The sequence below is a fragment of the Polyodon spathula genome, chromosome 6 (assembly GCF_017654505.1).
Source record: "Polyodon spathula isolate WHYD16114869_AA chromosome 6, ASM1765450v1, whole genome shotgun sequence".
NCBI lineage: Eukaryota > Metazoa > Chordata > Actinopteri > Acipenseriformes > Polyodontidae > Polyodon > Polyodon spathula.
Genome location: NC_054539.1, coordinates 60299779 through 60322098, shown reverse-complemented (window position 1 = coordinate 60322098; position 22320 = coordinate 60299779). Strand labels below are relative to the sequence as shown.

The 22320-nt window shown below is 41.3% G+C and overlaps 1 protein-coding gene across 5 annotated transcripts in view; it reads right to left on the bottom strand.

The window, feature by feature from the left end:
* sobpa (sine oculis binding protein homolog (Drosophila) a) overlaps positions 1-22320 on the bottom strand; it is a 72992-nt gene that overhangs the window by 19186 nt on the left and 31486 nt on the right. For 4 of the 5 annotated variants that reach the window (XM_041253316.1, XM_041253320.1, XM_041253318.1 and 1 more), the window contains exon 5: positions 6008-6103. The exons of the other annotated variant lie outside the window; for it this stretch is intronic. In XM_041253316.1, the coding sequence (XP_041109250.1) occupies positions 6008-6103 (96 nt within the window). The remainder of the gene's footprint in view (positions 1-6007; positions 6104-22320) is intronic. 5 annotated transcript variants of the gene reach the window in all.

Genomic DNA, 22320 nt, shown 5'->3' with positions numbered 1-22320 from the left:
AAAGCACAAAATTCAGTTACAGTTCACTGTTTAGTAAACCTCAATGTTGTGGAATGGTATCATTTTTATAAAGACAGGAAGCCATGTACTGCAAGACCAAAGAAAACCAATTTCTCCACTCACCCTTTAAACTCAATAATTAAACCCTTTAAACTCATTAATGTCAAGTATGCACTCCACCACTGAATGCCTGAACTGCCTCAGTGCCTTTCATGAGCTCTTTCCCCCCCCCCATTGACTGGATGTGACCAGAAAGTTAATGGCAATTGCTTCCATCTCTGTCTCGAATCGAGAGAAAATTTAGGTTATTTTCAGAACGAACAGCAGGTCATTACAGGTGTGTTATATTAGTGTCTTTATGAGACTCCAGAGACAGACCTGCTAAGATCTCCAATAACCTCCTTAATGTGTAATTACACAGCCATGGGCCTTAATTGATTCATTGTTAAAGAATGGGGAGAGAGAGGTGTTTGGGGGGGGGGGGGGTAGCAAGTGAAGGCAGTGGCTCCTGTAACACATTAAATAAAGATGTACTCACTTAAGCTTAATACATTAGCTAGAGGAGCAATTCAGTGGATCGTTTTTAAGTAATTAACAGTTTCAAATTGTAAAGGTACAATATAAATGGATGAGACACATTAACAACTGATGTAACATAAATTATTCTGTCTAACCCAGGCACAGTGATTTTATCTATTCGACATCTACCCTAATCTTAGGCGATGATGAGGCAAAAAATCCATCTTTCACAAGAACTCATGAATTAGCACGTAAAAAATTATATCCCCTACTATTGCTAACAAATATTAGGTGTCAATACCTATGAATATAGGTTTAGAGAACTAATTCTTTTTAACCTAGAACAAATAATAGAGGGGACTTGATTGAAGCGTTTAAAATATTAAAAGGCTTTAAACACAGCATGGAGATCCCCACCAGAGGCTACAGTTGGAAATAAGTGAAGACATAATTAGGATATAGGGTAGGAGACACTTTTTTACACAAAGCATGGTTGGGGTATGGAATGGGTCAGCAAGCCATGTTGTTGATGCTGAATCATTGGACTGTTAATCCACACAAAAGATGCACATTTTTCGGATGGCTTTTAACTAGTAAATGCCACTGGAAATACTACAAATACCTTGGAAAGAACTCACTATATACTATATGGCTCTATATATATGCAACATGTAATATATCTACAATGAGCCCTCTATCAAACACTGTAAGGTCTTGCCCATCATTGAAATTGATATCCAATAGGTACATGCAGCTCTTACAGAATGTATGGCAAAATACATACATCGTGGATTAATTTCCATAATAAAATCAATAATGTATTAGAGGGGCAGCCCACTGAGGTAACTGCAATGTCCTGGAGTGTACAGAGCTTTTAAAAATAAAACAGAAACTGTGATGGACTGTCCCTAAAGTGTATGCTTAGTTTCATTAAGATTAATTAGGGATTTAGCTCCTACACTGGCTAAAACATCACTGTTAAGGTAATCCTCAGAATGGATCTTTACCATTGGCTTCCAAAGGGTCTACCTGGCAAGTAATTAACAGCTAAAAGCAGATATCCCAGAAAAAAACAGCAGATGGCATTGAAATGGTCTGTAGAAAGCAAAGGTAGTGTGACACTACACTGAGTAGCCAACATTTGCAAAAGCAAAGCGTCACGGCTACAGCGATGTGCCACTATGGTAGATCTGAAACATCAGACACTGCCTGTCTCAAATAGTGAGTTGACATACATTCATGATAGGGTGACACCTGCCAAGATAAAGCAAACACCTTTAAATAAAATTTGAAAGTGTTCAACAATCGACATAAGGCAATGACCAGAACACTACCTACATCAAAAACTACTGGAATGGGAGGTCACAACTTGGACTGTTGCTTGTTTATGCAGATGTTTTCTTTATTACTTCCATTACTCAGCTGTGGTCATTATGTATTAAAAAACAAACACTATATTAAATATATACAATCATAAAACACTGATTATATTTAATAAATTATTACTACAGTACGTTGCAGCATGATATTAGGGGAAATGGTCATTTGTTACTTAAAAAGCCTACACATGGTTACCTGGTACATATATATATATATATTATATATATATATATATATATCTATATATATCTATATATATATATATATATAAAAAGATTCTGGAAAAAATTAAGAGACCACTGCAAAATTATCAGTTTCTCTGGTTTTACTATTTATAGGTATGTGTTTGGGTAAAATGAACATTTTTGTTCTATTCTATAAACTACTGACAACATTTCTCCCAAATTCCAAATAAAAATATTGTAACCCTTATTTTCAAGCTCAGCTTTTATGCGTCTTGGCATGCTCTCCACCAGTCCTTCACATTGATGTTGGGTGACTTTATGCCACTCCTGGCGCAAAAATTCAAGCAGCTCGGCTTTGTTTGATAGCTTGTGACCATCCATCTTCCTCTTGATCACATTCCAGAGGTATTCAATGGGGTTCAGGTCTGGAGATTGGGCTGGCCATGACAGGGTCATGATCTGGTGGTCCTCCATCCACACCTTGATTGACCTGGCTGTGTGGCATGGAGCATTGTCCTGCTGGAAAAACCAATCCAAAGAGTTGGGGAACATTGTCAGAGCAGAAGGAAGCAAGTTTTCTTCCAGGACAACCTTGTACTTGGCTTGATTCATGCCAAAGCTGCCCGATTCCAGCCTTGCTGAAGCACCCCCAGATCATCACCGATCCTCCACCACATTTCACAGTGGGTGCGAGACACTGTGGCTTGTAGGCCTCTCCAGGTCTCTGTCTAACCATTAGACGACCAGGTGTGGGGCAAAGATGAACATTGGACTCATGTGGGGGTGCTTCAGCATGGCTGGAATCGGGCAGATTTGTCTTTGTGAAGGGCGCATAAATCAAGCCAAGTACAAGGTTGTCCTGGAAGAAAACTTGCTTCCTTCTGCTCTGACAATGTTCCCCAACTCTGAGGATTGGTTTTTCCAGCAGGACAATGCTCCATGCCACACAGCTAGGTCAATCAAGGTGTGGATGGAGGACCACCAGATCAAGACCCTGTCATGGCCAGCCCAATCTCCAGACCTGAACCTCATTGAATACCTCTGGAATGTGATCAGGAGGAAGATGGATGGTCATAAGCCATCAAACAAAGCCGACCTGCTTGAATTTTTGCGCCAGGAGTGGCATAAAGTCACCCAACATCAATGTGAAGGACTGATGGAGAGCATGCCAAGACGCATGAAAGCTGAGCTTGAAAATAAGGGTTATTCCACCAAATATTGATTTCTGAACTCTTCCTATGTTAAAACATTAGTATTGTGTTGTTTAAAAATGAATATGAACTTATTTTCTTTGCATTATTCGAGGTCTGACAACACTGCATCTTTTTTGTTAGTTTGACCAGTTGTCATTTTCTGCAAATAAATGCTCTAAATGACAATATTTTTATTTGGAATTTGGGAGAAATGTTGTCAGTAGTTTATAGAATAAAACAAAAACGTTCATTTTACCCAAACACATACCTATAAATAGTAAAACCAGAGAAACTGATCATTTTGCAGTGGTCTCTTAATTTTTTCCAGAGCTGTATACATATAGACACACACACACACACACACACACACACACACACACACACACACATAGTGCTCCCTCACTAAAAGGCTCTAGGTTATAACGCTCCTACAGCATGTAGCCCAATTCCCTACACTAGTTATTCATGCAATATTTCTACAGGAAATACAGTACCGGTGTCATTCAAACTATAAACAACTTCTCAGTCTACTGTAACTTCCGTTTCTGTCTCACCCTTCTGATACAGTATCGCTGCGTTGGCACTTTATAACACAGGCATCTTATTCAGCATTCTTTTTATAACTAAATAAATATTAGGCCTATTATGTGGTTCTCTTTCTGAATGTATTTACTTTTTTGCTGCGAGGGGAGCTGCAGCTTTCTCCGGGAGACGAGACGCTTCAGCCCCGCCCAACCCGCTCTCCTTGTCGCACTTGGTTTGCTTGTCTGTCGCTTCAAACTGAACTCCCGACTGCAGTTCAGCCAGGCTATTTATAGTTTAAAAACAGTTAATTCAAATGATCCACGAGTGGGAATATAACTTTTTTTTTTTTTGTAAAAAATATAGCGTTGATTACATGGTGCTTTATACACGGTTAATTCACAGAGAGTTACATTTTTGCTTCATTATAAGTGCATTATAGAGAGGGAAGTATTTTAGTCAGATGTGTGTTGCTATGTGTCGCACGGGGCCTCCCACCCCCGTTTCTAATGCTTTTCGGTTACAACGCTTATACTGTGTGTCCCCCGAGACCCACGTTACAGCGAGGGAGCACTGTATACACTGTATATGGGTTTTATCTATCAAGTTATCCTGAGATTATCCTTGCTCTGCTTAATTATTGGAATGGCATTTGATGCGCATAGATTAAAGATCTACCACACAGCTTGCTGTCTGTTCCTTTAAGATATATAAAAGCCACAGTGCTCTCTTTCCATATAGTACTCCAGGTACTTTGTGTATGTGTGAACACTAATCTAGTACAGAGCTAAAGCACGGTCCTTCCAAAATGTACACTTTACTAAAGAAGCTTTACAACTTTGCATAAAGCCAGGGGCCTGAATATAACCCAATTAAGTAGGGCAAGTGAAGTGACATCTGGAGGGCAGTGCATTTTAAAAATGTACCATGCTGGTTAATATTTTAAGCTGGTGGTTATATGCCATTTACAGGAACTGCCAACTAAGGTTAATGTTCTGGTTACATTTTTAACAAATATTTTCAAATGTTCTATGCAAAAGCAGAATTTGATACCAGTGGATATATGTTCTTAAAAAAAAAATGTAAAAAAAAAAACAAACATTGCTTGGTAAAAGTGTAGCAAAGCATAGTGAAAGCATACTGAGTACGTATAAGAACAGATAAAGCACATAGAAGTATGGTAAAGCAATCCAAAAACTGTGCTTAACCATAGCAGGTAAAGCTCAGTACATAACAGTGTAACCATGGGAATATTACTGTGGACATGTACCAAAATTATTACAAGAGAAATTACCCACGGATCTGATTTCAGTTATTTTTTTGTAGTTACCCTTTATCTAACTAAAACACAATGACGCCTGTATTTATAATGATAAATACATGTTGAATTTAATAAACAAAAGATGAAGTCTGTAGGAACCTATTAACTGGCAACAATAATAATAATCTGTTGCTCATTATATTAGAGGAGGGATGTGTCAGGTCAATATCTTCTTATTTTGGATGGCATCTCCAGGTGAAATACAGTTGATATCAAATATTTAACAAAACACACTTACATGAGGGGAAATCTGTCTAGATTGGTTAAAACCCTAAAACCAGATGCCCTACTTTAAACCTAAAGAACGGCCACTGGATAAAAAAAGGAAAGACAGAGAGATATTTAGAAAGGGAAGGGCTACTAGCAGACAGTTAACTAGTTTGTGCGCTGCATTACATTAGCATTCTGAATGTGTTCACCTTCCAGGAGAAAAGACTAGCAGACAGAACCCATTAGTGGCTGATCTCCTAGATCCATCCTGGCAGCTAGGTGCTACTAGCAGTCTAAATCATACACATTTCTGTCACGTTTTTTATTAAGTATCAATGAGAAGCTCTTAAATTTGCTAGGTGAGAGAGAGAGAGAGAGAGAGAGAGAGAGAGAGAGAGAGAGAGAGAGAGAGAGAGAGAGAGAGAGAGAGAGAGGGGGGGGGGGGGGGGGGGGGGGGGAGAGAGAGAGAGAGAGGGGGGGGGGGGGTGGGTGGGGGGGGGGGGGGGGGGGGGGGGGGGGGGGGGGGGGGGGAGGGGGGGGGGGGGTGGCAGGATCAACAAATAGCTAACAATACACTTTTTTTTTTTTTTTTTTTTTAATGATCCAACTGCACATTATTACTTATATCCTCTACTGAAGGTCTGATCTATCTGACTTTTTAAATGTGTCATTCTTACAAGTACATCGTTGTTAATCTTGAAGACAAGCCTTGGCGTTTCCTTAGAATAGTGTTGCTGGGGAAATTTGTCACCATGTCCATCTTCGTCTCTAGCCTGAGGGGAGAAATAATGGCCTATTTTACGGACTTACAAATAAAGAAAAATATAAATAAATAATAAAGAACTAAGCAGCAAAACAAAATACTGGAATGTTTTAAACAAACAAATAAAATTAGAAATAAGATTGAAACACACACACACACACACACACATATATATATTAAAGTGCACTTTTTGAAATGTAAACTTGGCCCCCTTATCTTACTCTTTACACTAAAAACATCTACATTGCAATTGTATGTTGAAACATTTCAATTAAGGATTATCATTTTAACAGAGTCCACATTGGAGCTCAGTTTTACAATGAGCACCAGACCCAACTTTTTTAAGGAGTTGCCTTTAGCATTGTGAGTGTCTTAGGCTTTTCCTGTATTATCCCTTTAACCAGATAGCAATTCACTTAATGGAAATTGCAAAACTGGAGCTCACCCACATCCACTTTCCGTTACTACGTGATCCCAGTTCAGTAATGCCGATTGTTTTAACCAGTCTGCACTAAAGTTGGGATTACAGTTTAACTATAACTCATGTACCTGTACAGCAGCTTTAAAGAAGTACCAAATAATCAAACATATATAAAAGTCATATAAACAGAATGCATGTTGTTTCATTTTTAGGGTTTTTTTTTTTTTTGTGCTTTTTTAGAGCTAGATTTTCAAAGCTCTTTATTCATCATTAGCACAGACAGGAAAATCACACACAATAAAGTAACAAAACTAGAAATACATTCAAAACATTTAATGTTGGGGCTGTATAGACCTAAGTTTTTATTTCTTTTGTAATTTGGAGTAAATCTCTTCTAGAATCTGGCCCTATATAGATAGCAGGACTACCACTAAAATGAAACAGCAGTCAGGCTGATCCCCATTGTTTCCAGATACATCTTTCAACACAGGATGATTGATTGTTATGTGTGAGCAATAAGAACCAGCAAATAGGGGATCTTGTATTTCAACTTGTCATACCGCGTTTTTTACTGAAGCCATCGGTCACTGTATCTTTGTTACCTACTAAAAAAGTGGAATTCCAATTCCAAAGCCAGCCGGCCAGACAAGTCAGACATTTCATGTTTCAGGAAAGTGAGACTTATCATGTACTTCAATTACCAGTAATTTTCCTAAATCTGACTGTGTTCATTATAAGCTGAAAAAGAGAATGCTGCTTTTAAGGAACTTGCCTGGGTTTTTTTTACACCTAGATCAAACTGGTACACATTTATAGATATAATTCAAATATATACCGGTATGTAGAATGGTGCAAAAATTATTCCAACAGTTATCCTATATTTCAGTATCCATAGTTTTATATATTATAGTTCATAGGTATATAAATGTTCGGCTAAGAAAACACTACTGTTATCTTTTTACTATATTTTACACAACGGAAACAAACTGCAAACATACTTTGATGGATACTGAAATGGGTCAGTCTAGATTACTTTATAAAGACAAAAAAAAAAAAATGATGATGATAAATAGATGTGTGTAGCATGCAGCAAATAAATAACATAAACAAATATAAAACAAAAGGTAACTTTTCCATTTTACTATAGGTTTTTATTAAGCAGGGTGGGTATATTGGTCACGCTTATTATTGGATTGGATTAAGATGGACTCGATTTAAACTGGGATACATGGTGTGGTGGAATTTATGGTGTTACTTAAATAAGTCCTTTTTATCCTGGATTAGTGGTTGTAGTTGGATGCAGAAGAGGTTGAAACTTGTGTTTTGACTGTCTCTGAGTGTGTTGCTTTCACTTCTGCTAGGTGAATCCTATTTGTCTTTGCTTCCTCATGCCTCTCTGCTGACTATCTGTGTAATACTATATACTATACAGAGCATGGGAAAGATAAAAGTATAAGACTTAACATATTAACTGGTTATCCTTAGGCAGTCTTCCTGCCAAGTAGACTACTGTCGAATTCTTCTCACACAGTTTGATTATAATTAGGGCTTCTGATTTTCAGTTTTAACCAATAAAAACTGATAAAACACCCCTGATACAAAAAAAATGAAATTGGTGGACAGCCAATAAATGCCGGAAAACACCGGAAAAACTGAGGAAATGGTTAGTTAATTCACGTTGACTTTTCCCATTAAAAAATAAAACCTACCACAAAAATAATAATAAATATATTTCCCAGTGCTGCTGGGCAATGTCCCACCTATCATTGATTCGTTCACAATACTTTAACCCCACCGCAACTACTGAGTGACAGCACATTCCTACATTTCTGTTGAAGACTCCGCTTGTAAGATTTAAAACGAGATTTCAAATCAGGAATGAAGGCTTGTTAAGTTAAGATACGTAGGATTTAAAACAGAGTTGTTGCGAAATGTACAAAAATGCCTACACACAAAAACCCCAGAAGAATGTGCTTGTGACCATAGGGATTTCATTGTGGAAGACAGCAAAGGAAAGAAGGTACAACTTAAGTGTGCAAGTACTGTCGAGTTACTACATATATTTTGATAGAAAAAAACACTCAGGCGGTTTAGAAAGTAATTGAAAACACTAATTTCATGCAGTATATCAAAAACGAAAGCCCACGAAAAAAAATATTTACATAAAACTCGAAAATAGCTCAAAATAAGCACAGAAAAAATACAATTAATAAAAACAAAAAAAACAGAATCTCTAATTATAATACATCACTCTTCATATTCATTATTAAAGTGTCAGCAATGTTGCTAGTTCTAAAACAAGGTAAAAAACCTGCTGAGAAGTTAAACACCTCCCCACCCCCCCCACACCCTAATTATATCTATTAGACACCTGCAATCATACGGCCAGGATTCTGGCCGAACACATTGCATGTCAGCTTTCTGCTAAGGTAAGCAGGCTGACAACTTTGAAAGTGCAACTGAGGTCTAGAATTCCAGCGCTTGGTAAAGTCGTTTTGGCTAAATCTATTTTGTAGTGAGACAATAAGAAGACAATCTCCCGCTTTGACAGATATCTGACTGCATGAAAACACACACACACACACAAAATAAAATAAACAGCTATCAGAACATATTGTTTCTTTCATCATAATGCCTTTTGACTCCCATCCACTATTGGTGTAAACTATTTAAAAAACTGCCATTATTAAATAAAACCCCAACAGCATTATTTTTTCCTTTGTCCACATGTAAGCACACTGCTGTATACAATCCTACTCCTATTCTCCCTATTTATGATCTCACCAGATGAGATGAAAAAAACTAAAGAAGCCATGAGAGATGAACGCCACAGTCTGAATTCTAAATTAAGTGACAATCAAGAAGCCTAATTAAAAATATAAGACTAATTAATTATTGGGAACTCTGTCCTTCATGAGGAGTGCAGGAGTCTTGGTACAGGCATTAATGAAGGTCATTAGTGCTGCTGAGCCGCTGTCACAGTAAGCCCTAGCTTGAGGCCTCTGCTTCCAGCCAGCGGGCGATGGTGATTAACAGTTAAGGTCAGAGAGGGTGGGGGGTGGAAGGTCAATGAAGGAAGGAGTGTCAGAAACATGGTCATTACAATGTTGCTGCGGTTGACATTTTCCATTCTTCCCTTGCCTAATCCCTTCTCTCGCCTTCTCCTCATGCTCTCACCTCTCTTAGGTTTGCGCCCGAGCTGTCTCCCTCACATATGGCTTTGTGTGTTATGCAGATTCTATTTTGTGCCGCATTAAAATGATGAGCTCCTGGCCCCACGCCAGCTCATTTCCATGAGGCAGTAATGAGGAGCCAGCGTTACTTAGGCAGCAAGTAGCTGCGCTGTCTGTTTAGACCGAATGAATAGCTCCTGCAGCAGCAGCACCAACCTGGGATCTATCCAGCACAACTCGTTGGCACATGTGTGTAACGGAAGGGTGTTTGGTTTGGAAACAAAATTGTTCTCAGCTTTAGTCACACATCGGTCTAAGGTTTACGATAAAATCAACAGTTGCATTTATATTCAATAGCACTGGTTGAGTATGTGTTTATTTTTTAGTTTTATAATACCTAGTAGCTACATCTTGCCCATAATCTCTGGAGAGAACATGTGACTGCTAATAAAAAATGGTCCTTTGATATATGGGTTTACAAAGCATACAGTGTTGTAATACACACCATAGACAGAACCGATGCAATTAACAATCAACATACATACTTTATATAGTATAACATATGACAGGCACAAATGGACGCCTTTAATTCTATCTGTTCATCAGAAAAGACACTATTCTACTGAGTTGAGTGTTGGGTGAAGTGATTGCTTTGAACATGCCAGTTAAAAGGACAGTCCAAACAGGGCTGAATACTGAAGCTGAGCTCCCATTTGATTGGTCCTAACAAATGTATTTTAACAGCCTATTTCTTAAGGGACTGAGGCCCTTACTGCAGACAGTTGTTGGCTTTGAACATGTAGCATCCACAATGTAAATCAATCACAGCCTAATTGCATGCTTGTCTAAGCGGGTTCCTCTCCCTAATGCTTTTTTTCACATTGCCATGATCAAGGTTCCCCGACAATAAAACTTCCTCTGGTCAGCTCATCTTACTGACTTCTTACTCGCTCAATATCCAATTAAGGGACATACACTGTAATCAATGGTGCAGATTAAACTGGGGCTGAAGGCAGTATTGTCTTTTTTAACGTTGGTGCTTGTGAATTTAGTGCTGCTGAAAGGCTATACTGGCACAGGGTGACTTGTAAGGCCTATAAAAACACCTTAATCCTCATATAGAGACAGCCATTGGGATGAACTGTGCTATCTTTCGTTGTGACACGATCCGGTTAAGTGAAAGGAGGGGGATGATAGGCATGTGAATTAGCCCACTGCTCCACCTAGACCCAGGTTTATTTCCTAGTTCTGCTTTGCTCCAGTGGTGGGTTTGACAAGTGTACTGTACTCTAATGGGAATAACCTGATCCACGTATTTATGCTACTGATCAGTTCAGATTCTCATCAGATGTTAATTCTCCTGTCAGGCTCAATGCTCAAGTTTCATTTAAGCATCATGACGATAGTGCCTCATCTGATCTGTGTCACTAATGTCACCAAAATGTCAGACAAAGCTAATTTGGATCAGTACGCTTAACTGGATTTACATATGCCTTGTATAAGTTGGTGTTTGGGAGTTTAGTAATTGGAAGGTGGAAAGGATATATTAGCACTGAGCTGGAATTCAAGAATGGTGAAAAACACACACTCTCCTATTCCTTTACATGTGGGCAATTTAATTGTTGTCATCAAGTGCAACTGCTCAACTGTACAGCAATTCTGCACAGTCAATCTGTAGGTCAATTCTGACTAACCTGCAAAATGTAAGTTATCTCCCAATGCACAAAACACATCCAGTGTTCAGGTGATTGTGTTCTTTAAGTATTTAAGAAACACGACATGTTTATTAATTGGTTCCATAGTTTAAGTAAAACACAAATAGATACTGTGGAATTTTCCTCTTACAGGTCAGTTCAGCCTCAGAAAAGCTAAAACAAACAAAAAACCTTTGTTGTACTTTTCGTGCATAGACTAGTGCTGCTTATCCTATTCCACGGATACACTTTACCATGGTACTGTGCATGTGGTTTCCCATGTTCATTCAGCACTACAGTACCATGCTTTACCATACAGAATATCCCTATTGGCTTGTCCACTTTGTATAGTGTCTGTTTCTCTTTACAGATCTTGCTGTCTCTCAAGGGCCCTCTTGTGACTACAACACTGGAAAATCCATCCAAATATTCTATTTTTCCTACAACATATTTAAACAAAACCTATACTAGGAGCAAAAGGTAAGACTTTTCAAGTAACTTACAGGAGACTTTTAAGCAAACATTTTTGTGAAGTTTTCTACCCTGAATGGTAGAATGCTGTCTACAACACAGTACACATTACCTTGGAATGCTTCTACCATCAGAGTGCCATATTCAGACTGTTCAGGTGTGCAGTTAAATCAGGAGGGCTCACAAGGTTGTCTTTTAGTTTTGTGGAAGAGGGGAACAGAAGAAGATTCTGTTCCCTTTAAGGGCTTATTTGCACATGATCCCAAACTATTGCATCCCCCCCCACCTCTCTCTGTACAACATCCCCCCCTCCCAATCAAAACGTTGCCATATGTCAGAAGTGACGAAGGAAGGTCTATGAAGCCAAAGCAGCTGGTCCTTCAAACGAACCAACTTCATTTCTATGGGGGTTCCCGACTGATGATGGAGATGATAATGAGGCTTGGGAACCCTCTGATATGAAAAAGTCAGTTCTGGCCAACAAATTTTGGATGGAAGGAATACCAAACAAAATAGCCCTGTGTGAGCAAATTGAAATGTATAAACTAAATAGTTAACAGTCCAGAACCATTACTCCCTGTGATAAAGCATTGTAGGATAATGCTTGAGTGTGCCCCTGATAATCCACAGCGATTATCCTTTTCCCATTAGATGTTAACTTAGACGATGTAAGGAGAATTGAATGTTTGGGATGTAGTGAGACTCACCAGGTGAGATGGGGTCGTTTACCAAAGTTAGAATGTAAAGATGGGAAAATTGCTACAAGGGGTTCACATATCCTGTAGATACTAGGTAACTGATTTAGTGAAACACACCTTAGCACTGGATTCCAGACCCTCTGTTGTGGCTTTTAAGGAACCTTTAAGAACAGAACCAGAAAAGGATTTCCAATCCTGCTGGGAACACTCCAGTATCTTGGATGTAAACTGGATACCGTGTCCAAGAGACCATTGGAAGAAAAGTGACTGTTAAGGGTTAATAATATTATTGTAAAGCTCTGTATTGGTTTAGAATATTAAAAAGCCACAAGCAGAAATATTATTGCAGAAATCTAACTTAGCCTAAATGAGAGACTCAGTAAACTATAAAACACATCCTTATCTTAGAAAAGTGGGGAAAAGCCTGCTATTGTATATTATTAGTTCCTTTCAAATACGAAATGTAACCATTATTGTATGGGTATTTACCTCCTAAAGACCCAAAACCTGAACAAGATATATCAAAGCTGCTCATAGATCCTGTGACACAGTCATGACCCGCCCCCGAGGGCACAAAAGTACTGCGGTCACAGACCTCAATGCCATTTTTCCTTTCAAGAACTGACCTGACAGAAGAGATGGTTCAGATAAGCTAGTGTTACTTTTTCGGCTATATATTTTGCATGTATTGTGTTCTTACACAAATTATGTGATATTAAAAATAATCATGTATTACTTTTAATAATTATGCGTATTTGTGCACAACAGCCTGTTGTTTGTTATGTCCCATGCAGCCTTGTGCCCCGCGTGAAGCCAGCAGCTTGAGTCACTCCTTCCCAGGGATCAAGCAACATAAGTCAACTGCTCTCCCCCGAGGTTGCAATAGTGCTGGCTTTTATTTCTTCTTTTGGCTTTGGCTAAAATTACGAGATGTTTTATATTACTTCTGACATGTTGTCTGCCGCATGACTTGTCCCATGGCAGTAATACTGCAATTTTTGCAATACATTTTTTTTTTTTTTTTTTTTTTTTTTAATTTTCGTTGGGTTAATAAAAAATAAAAGAGAATCAAACTTTACTCTTAGTAATAAATCCGAAAGTATTAGTTAAGGCGGTGGCTCACCGGGTGAGCCAACCGCTGCGCTAACTCGTATGCGGCGAAATGAAACATACTGAGGTAGTCGCGTCCTCCAACGCGTGTGCCGCCAGCCGACTGCTTCTTTACACACTGCGGATTCGCCATGCAGCCACCCAGGAGCTACAGTGTAGGAGGACAATGCAGCTCCTGGGCAGCTAAAAGGCAAGCCCCCAGGCGCCCGGCCAGACGGGTCGCTGGTGCAAGGTGAGCTGAGGACACCCTGGCTGACCCACGCAAGACCATTTTGACAAAGGGAAATCACTCTCCACATTAATGGTCTATCTGACAGCCATTTCAGCTTGCCATGTCAAAATTGACTTGTTCTCCCCAGGAATTCACTTCCTGGCAGGGCAATTTTTGAAAGGTGCTTCAGCCTCCTATGAAGGACATTGTTCTTCGCCAGAGATTAAATGTGGTGCTTAAGCCTCCATTTGAGTCCATGCATTCAGGTGAGCTGAAATATTTATCGCAGTGGCGTTCTTGCTTGCTATCCCCTCTGTAAAGTGGGTGAGTGAGATGCAGGCATTCTCCATTATAAAAGCCTGCTTAACTGTTAAACCAGGACAAAGGTTACCCTCTGTACCAATCCTGCCATTTTACCAAAGTCTGTGGAATTGGGAGGCTTTCCATTTGCCTCCTTTCCAGTCTGACAGACAGCGACAGCTCCATACGCTCTGCCCTGTTCAGGCCCTGGTGTATTATGATGAGAGGACGAAAAGCTGGAGGCAGTCTGAACTATTTTTTGTCTGCTATGGGTCTAAGTCCGATGGTCAAGTCCTGTCTAAGCAGAGGCTGTCCAAATGGATAGCAGACCTGGTGAGGAACGCCTATTCTTCATGGATTTTATTCCAGGGTGCATCTATCAAGGACATATGCAATGCAGCGGTGTGGGCTACTCCCCATACCTTTACTGGGTTCTACTGACTTAATGTAATGAATCCTTAAAACACTGGTTTTGGAACTAGAGTGTTTCAGCTTCTAAGTAGACCCTTACAACAAAGGCATAGAGGTGAAATTCTCCTTCAATATTTTAGCCCTAGCTACTTGTTACTGTGGTTCTGTATGGTAACGCAGAAGACAGCTTCTGAGCTTAGCCTTGTAACATTCCAGTCATTCTGTAATATTGTCCTTGCAACAGCTTTGGTACACTTACCAATATAGTAATGGTTACATTTCCTACTTGAAAGGGAACATTAAGTTATTATCATAACCCTGGTTGACTGAAATAGAAATATAACCATTAAACTTCAAGGTCGCTGCGGCCATTTTAAGAAATAGCCTGAAACCAGAAAGCACGTTATTAATTTTAGAGATAAAGGCTGTCTAACAAACCACGTGTTTAGATTTAATTAAGTCTTCTGATGCACGAAGGAAGAGAAAAAGTCAAGCAGAGAAACACAAGCCTGTCTTGTCCATCTTTTGAAGACCTCTTTGAGAAGCTGACTGGTGGTCTTGTATTCAGAGCCTATGGTTTGGATGACTGTCCTTTGTTGTTCTGTTTTATATTTTAGGACATACTTCTCTGTGATGGTGTGGCAGAGCAAAGCTCTGCCCTTTTTAAATTGGCAGGGATGGGGTTAATTTCCCCTACCTGCCTGGGTTTATTATGTTCAGGTGGCTGAGGTTGATTAGTTGATTAGGTTAATTAACCATCTGCCATCTGACATAAAAGGAGGCCTCTGCTTCTCATTTGGAGGAGGGAGATGAGGAAGCAGGTTTTTTTAGTTTGGTTGTGATTTTTCAATTTTCTATATCCAGTGAAGGCATTGCCCAGCCAGGAAACCTTTATTTTGTACATTTTGCTTTTTGTCTTTCTTTTTGTTTCAATTCCTTTGTTTTGGCCCTTGTGCCCTTTTATTTATTTGTTTATTTTGAATTTTTGGGATTTTTTTTTTTTTTTTTTTTTTGAAAAAATAAATTGGGAAAGAAGAGCAGACAGCAGCAAAGGCAGGACAAGCAGCAGCTGAAGAAATGTAAGCTGCTGCAGCCACTGCTGGAGGACCCGGCCAGCCTCTTCCCTTGGTGTTCCTGGTGCGGGAAGGAGGACCATCGTTAGCGGTCCTACCCAGATGTGCCACCGGCAAACTGGTGTGGCCGGTGTGAGGAGGACGGCCACAAGTGGGCAGGATGCCCCTACAACCAGGCCCAGGAACAGGTGCAGTATTCACCCCGGGCATCAGGGGCCACCCCACTACCTCCAGCACTACCACCTTCACCACCGTCCCAGGAGATCTGGGACTGGTTGATGCACCCTGAGGCAGACCTCGTCCAGGATCTCACCATAGTTATCAACACGCTGTGGCGTCGAGATGGGGAGAGGTGGGAACAGTGGGAGGAACAACACCACCCAGCGTCCTTCCCAGAGGTTGCCCTCATGGTGGTTAATTACCTGGCGGTAGACATGGGAGATGCCCCGGTCACTCCAATAAAGAGGGGTGAGCCGCCTTCCCAAGAGCCAGAGAGGGGTGAGCTGCCTTCCCGAGAGCCAGAGAGGGGTGAGCCGCCTTCCCGGGAGCCAGAGAGGGGTGAGCTGCCTTCCCGAGAGCCAGAGACGGAGGAGGAGCTGCCTTCCCGAGAGCCAGAGAGGGAGGAGGAGCTGCCGTCCCCAGAGCCAGAGAGGGAGGAGGAGCTGCCGTCCCCAGAGCCAGAGAGGGAGGAGGAGGTGCCGTCACTCCCAGAGCCAGAGAGGGGTGAGGAGCTGCCGTCGCTCCCAGAGCCAGAGAGGGGTGAGGAGGTGCCGTCGCTCCCAGAGCCAGAGAGGGGTGAGGAGGTGCCGTCGCTCCCAGAGCCAGAGAGGGGTGAGGAGGTGCCGTCGCTCCCAGAGCCAGAGAGGGGTGAGGAGCCGCCGTCGCTCCCAGAGCCAGAGAGGGGTGAGGAGCCGCCGTCGCTCCCAGAGCCAGAGAGGGGTGAGGAGCCGCCGTCGCTCCCAGAGCCAGAGAGGGGGAGCCGCCGTCGCTCCCAGAGCAAGAGAGGGAGGAGCCGCCGCCGCTCCCAGAGCCAGAGAGGGGGGAGGAGCCGCCGCTCTCAGAGCCCAGAGGGGAGGAGCCGCCGCTTCCAGAACCAGAGAGGGAGGAGCCGCCACTCCCAGAGCCAGAGAGGGGTGAGAAGCCGCCGTCTCTCCCAGAGCCAGAGAGGGAGGAGGAGCCGCCGTCACTCCCAGAGCCAGAGAGGGAGGAGGAGCCGCCGTCGCTCCCAGAGCCAGAGAGGGAGGAGGAGCCGCCGTCGCTCCCAGAGCCAGAGAGGGAGGAGCCGCCGTCGCTCCCAGAGCCAGAGAGGGAGCAGCCGCCGCTCCCAGAGCCAGAGAGGGAGGAGCAGCCGCCGCTCCCAGAGCCAGAGAGGGAGGAGCAGCCGCCGCTCCCAGAGCCAGAGAGGGAGGAGCCGCCGCTCCCAGAGCCAGAGAGGGAGGAGCCGCCGCTCCCAGAGCCAGAGAGGGAGGAGCTGCCGCTTTCAGAGCCCAGAGGGGAGGAGCCGCCGCTCTCAAAGCCCAGAGGGGAGGAGCTATGGCCCAAGGATGCCTGCCTTGCACCGCCCAAGGATGCCTGCCTTGCACCGCCCAGGGATGCCACGCCCGCTCCGCTCAGGGATGACACATTTGCATCGCCTGGGGTTGCCTGCTACTTCGCATCACCTGGGGTTGCCTGCTGCTCCGCATCGCTTGGGACTGCTGGTGTCTCCTTTTTGTTTTCTAGGGTTGCCGAGGGTCCGCCGCCGTCGCCGCCTCCGCCACTAGACGGAGCCGGGCCGCCGTCGCCGCCTCCGCCACTAGAGGGAGCCGGGCCGCCGTCGCCATACTACCTTGGAGGTCCGGGGCCCCCTCAACCAAAGAAGGCTTGGGGGCTCCGACATCAGCCCCGCCCACCACCACCCACCATAACAGCCCACCCAAGGGACATAATTGGACTCTTGGGGGGGTGGGGGGGTGGGGGGAAGGGGGGAGTTGGCCGATTGCGGCCGGTGTACGTTGTACATGGGGGGAGGTATGTGGCAGAGCAAAGCTCTGCCCTTTTTAAATTGGCAGGGATAGGGTTAATTTCCCTTACCTTCCTGGATTTATTATGTTCAGGTGGCTGGGGTTGATTAGTTGATTAGGTTAATTAACGATCAATCAGCACCCAGCCACCTGACATAAAAGGAGGCCTCTGCTTCTCATTTGGAGGAGGGAGCTGAGGAAGCAGGTTTTTTTTGTTTGGTTGTGATTTTTCAATTTTCTAAATCCAGTGAAGGCATTGCCTAGCCTGGAAACCTTTATTTTGTATATTTTGCTTTTTGTCTTTCTTTTTGTTTCAATTCCTTTGTTTTGGCCCTTGTGTCCTTTTATTTTTGTATCTATTTATAATAAAAGTATATATTTTTTGAACTGCAGTCTGTCTCTGGGCCTTTATCCACTCGTCAGCCTGCCACAGATGGGTAAGTATAATCTTCATATAACATGATGCTATAGGATAGGACTATTATTAGCTTTAGATAAGTTGTTATTGTATTCATTAGTGTAAATGGGTGCCTTAGACTGCCTGAGGTGTGTAATGTAATCATATTGCTTTATATATTATTGATGCTGTTAGTTTGCAAAGACACCAGATTGCCTGCACTATATATGAGCTAGGATTTGAAGTAGATCTGCGATCACTCGATCCATTTAAGCACTAATAAAGCAAAGGAGTAAATACATACTCTGATTTCTTATTTTCTGGGTTGATACATTGATAATTCTGCAATGATGGTGTCTGTGTGGATCTGACTCAGTCCAGATCTCTTGCCTTTATTTGTGGTTTGTGAAATGGGGAGGTCCATAATCAGGATTCTAATGTGTTTTAACCACGCTTTGTTGCAGCCAGTAGACAGCGATATAAGATTTAAGATATCAGTGACTTCTGGAATACATTCAAGTAAATTTATTTAAGTTTACTTTTTTGTTAAGAAGTTTGAAGACTTTGACAATACTTTTTTCGTAATCTATTTGCTACCTGTGGCCACTGCTTCCACGCAATTTCTGGCTCCTGCAGTTTTTATGCTAGAGAGAATTCATGTGGAATATAAGCCTCCACTCAATCTAAGTGGCACAGTTTTTGATGCCTTCAATTAAAAGTAACTAAAAAAATAAAATAAAAAAAACAATTTTATATTTAGCCATCTTAATTTAATTTTGTTGAAATGTGTCAGCAATTGAAAAATTGTCCAGCCAGCAATACACTAAAAACTGAATAGAACATGAAAATTAATATACATTTATATAAACCTAAATACAATTTATATACTAAATACATTATATGTATGCAAAGCAATTTTGTACTTCACTTAAAAAAACAAACATTTTGGTTATTGCAGTTACTGAAGATTGCTTAAAATTGTAAAATTATGAATCATTTTTAATATTTTTTTTTATGTGATATGCATGATTCTTTTTGTGGCATGGGTAGGGCTGAACTATTTTTAAATGTCTTAGATTCTAAACACCAATGTCTCAGTGGACCAAAGGACTTTGTTTATTGAGCAGGCTTTACACCTTCAGGTGCTAAGTGTTGAGATCTGGCAGTAATTTGCAATGGGAGTTTCCAGATCTAGGGTTTTCTTACCTAGATGCCTTGACGAAAAAATGAAAACTAAAATATGTGTGAAAAGTAGCCCGATCTAACAACACTGCACACTTCGACTAGACATATGAAGGTAATGTAAATCTCAGGATTTTTTCTTAGTCTATTTCAGTTCTGAAGAACTGATCAGGATCCAAGACTTTCAAAGCTTCACTGACTGACAGAAGCTTTGGAAGTCCTTCAGGACCTTTTACTGTAGTCATGAAATACTAGATCATGCACAGCCTAGTTCCACAGTTGCATTCGATAACATACATGACACAGAGTTAGGTACCATTATTTAGATGCTAGTTATTCCATGTTACTCTGGCTACATCTAAGGCATATCTACAAAACTCTCATTCTCCAGCGTGGGTTAAAAGAAAGACTGTGTTTTATAGGGAGATGAAGGGATTGACATGATAGTGAGGGGATATATTACAGGGTCAGGGTCCTTTTATTTCTTTTAGCTTGGCTAGCCCCTCTCTTATTTGACATTTGTTTATTTGCTCACAGCAGCTCTGGTAGGGATGTGGCTGTCTGAAAGGCACACCACTCTGCACATGTGGTGAGAAGAATCTCGTACATCAATGAATGCATCCCCACATTTTGTCTCATCACCAGCCACAGATGTGCAGGGGGGGGTGGGGGGGTCTGAAAAAATGTGAAGCCGTTTGCACAAAGCAATCAGAGAGCAACAGTTATTCAAACACAAATGCACACACCCGCATTTCAGACAGCTCTGCTGCAAATGAGCCACGACTGCTTATTAACATATATAAATGTAGCGTCTCTTTCCAAAAATCAGTGTCTTGAAACAGTGAATATTTTAAATCGGACTTCATTTTTATAGTACTAGAGATGCAGTGAGGTTGAAATTGACTACAGGTCAAGGTGATCATAAATCAATCCTCTGTATAGACAGATTTTAATGTACAGCTTTTGCATGTGAGGAAATGTGAGCAACTGGGAATTGTTGCTCAAGATGTTTCATCTCAGAGGGCTTATAAAAATGTGTATGAATACAAACTATAAATGTCTGCTTAATGGTCAGCTGCTTAGTGGAAATTAGTCTACTATATATCCACCACACAGTTCAGAACAGTAGAATATTTCTTTTTTTCTGAAAGGTACAGAAGTGAATGGCAGCATTCAGGGGTTCCTGGTCAGGGTTGAGGTGGGCTCTCAGCTATGGGGGGGGAAGTTCTAATGGCATCTGCTCTGCCACAGTGCTAACAGTAAATATAGCCAGTGCCAATGTCTCTTACGACCAACTGGTCAGGGTCTTACAGATGAGGCCTAAATCATTGTATATTTATACAAATTTATTCATTTGGGTTTTAAGTTAGTAAATGCAGGTGTGGTCAGCATTAATTACTGATTATAACCAGGTGTCACTCATTAAGTTTACATGGCTTCATGTAATCAGATTACTCAGTAACCGAATCCCACATAATCTGATCAGGTAATCAGAATACAGCTTTTACCTGGCAATTAGATTTCAAAATCTGATTGAGCTCACAGTAAATGAAGATTCCTGCTATTAGATTTCGGTAGATTTGCGTGTGCCTCCACTATGTTTTTTTTAGTTTTTTTTTTTTTTTCAGTTATTGCAATACATGTTCTCAATATGGAGATCTAATTGGAAATCCAATTGGAAAAGGACATGAAACAGGTTAGCCAGATCCTTTGATTGGATTGCCAAATATCTAAGAATTCAGCCAAACATGTTTCCCCAATTCCAACCAGATTTCAAAATGTAAATTGTTCAGCAATCAGACTTGAACTAGATTTAATGTGTCATGTAAATGCACAGACAGACGGACAGATGCCTCCAGACTCTCGTTACCAAGTTGCCTCCTAATTGGACAATCAGTTCAATAGATATACTGTATACTCTAAAGCATGAAATATAAACCGATTCTTCCACTATACCCTCATTGGGGACAATTTGAAGGGAAGGAGTCGAAGCTATCCAGACTTAATGGACTTTAACCAGTAAATTTTCACTTTTAGCAAACCATCAATGTTATGTCCCTTTATTTTATTTATTTATCAGTTTGTTCCGAGCGCAATTAAAGGCCTTTGTTTTCATCCCCTGCCTGGCTGCTGTACAGACAGACAGACAGAGAGAGAGAGCGAGAGAGAGATTGCAGATACCTTAGCTTATTTGAATTAATTTAATCATGTGACTGATTGGCCTCTGATGGATTTCTGTGGAAACTGCTTCCCCAGTACTAATGAGCAATTGTGTTAAATGTAACTTGGAAGGTGCACGTAGAGTATGGCTCCCCCTCTACAGCACAGGGACCTTACAGCTGGGCTCAGAGTATGTGGCTGCACCTGCTCGGGCTCCCATTTTTAAGCAAGCAATGTTTACACATCTTCTGTACCAACAGAATCCCAAGCAACATATAACAGTCAAGCCCTATAAGTAAAAGGTTTGTCTCTTACATGGCCAATTAATTTGTTATGTAAATAGCCTCCCTGACAATATGAAAGTGGAATTGCCTCTGTATCTAGAAATGATAAACATTTAACCAGTAACTTGTTTCTATGGCCTATTCTAGAGACCAGGTTTTTGGGAGACTTAAACACCAAGTGATGTAAAAGAAGTCACAGAAACGGCACATCACGGTTCAGGGCTGCCCAGGCTGTCCTTCGTGACCCTACACCCTGTTGACACTGTTATGGCAGGTTTTTGATTTTTGGTCCAGCTGAGAGCATGAATAGCAGCTGGCTTGAGGTGCGTTACAAGGTTGTATATGTAACACAATCTCTGTGTCCCAATGGCGTCATAACGTTTTAAAGTCACCCAAACTCAGAGATTGTGTTACAGCATTGCAACATGGTGAAAAACTCAGCTGTTGTTATTGCATGACACATACATGGCCTGGGATTTCCTTTTTGAAACAAAATGTGGTTTTCTTCAGATATGTTTTCTGATTGGTAAACAAACATTTAATTGATTTAATAGATTTTAAAAATCAAACTTTTAATGTGGGATCTTGACCAGAAAAGGAGCAATCCTGCACTGAAACTGATATTCTAAGACACAGAGA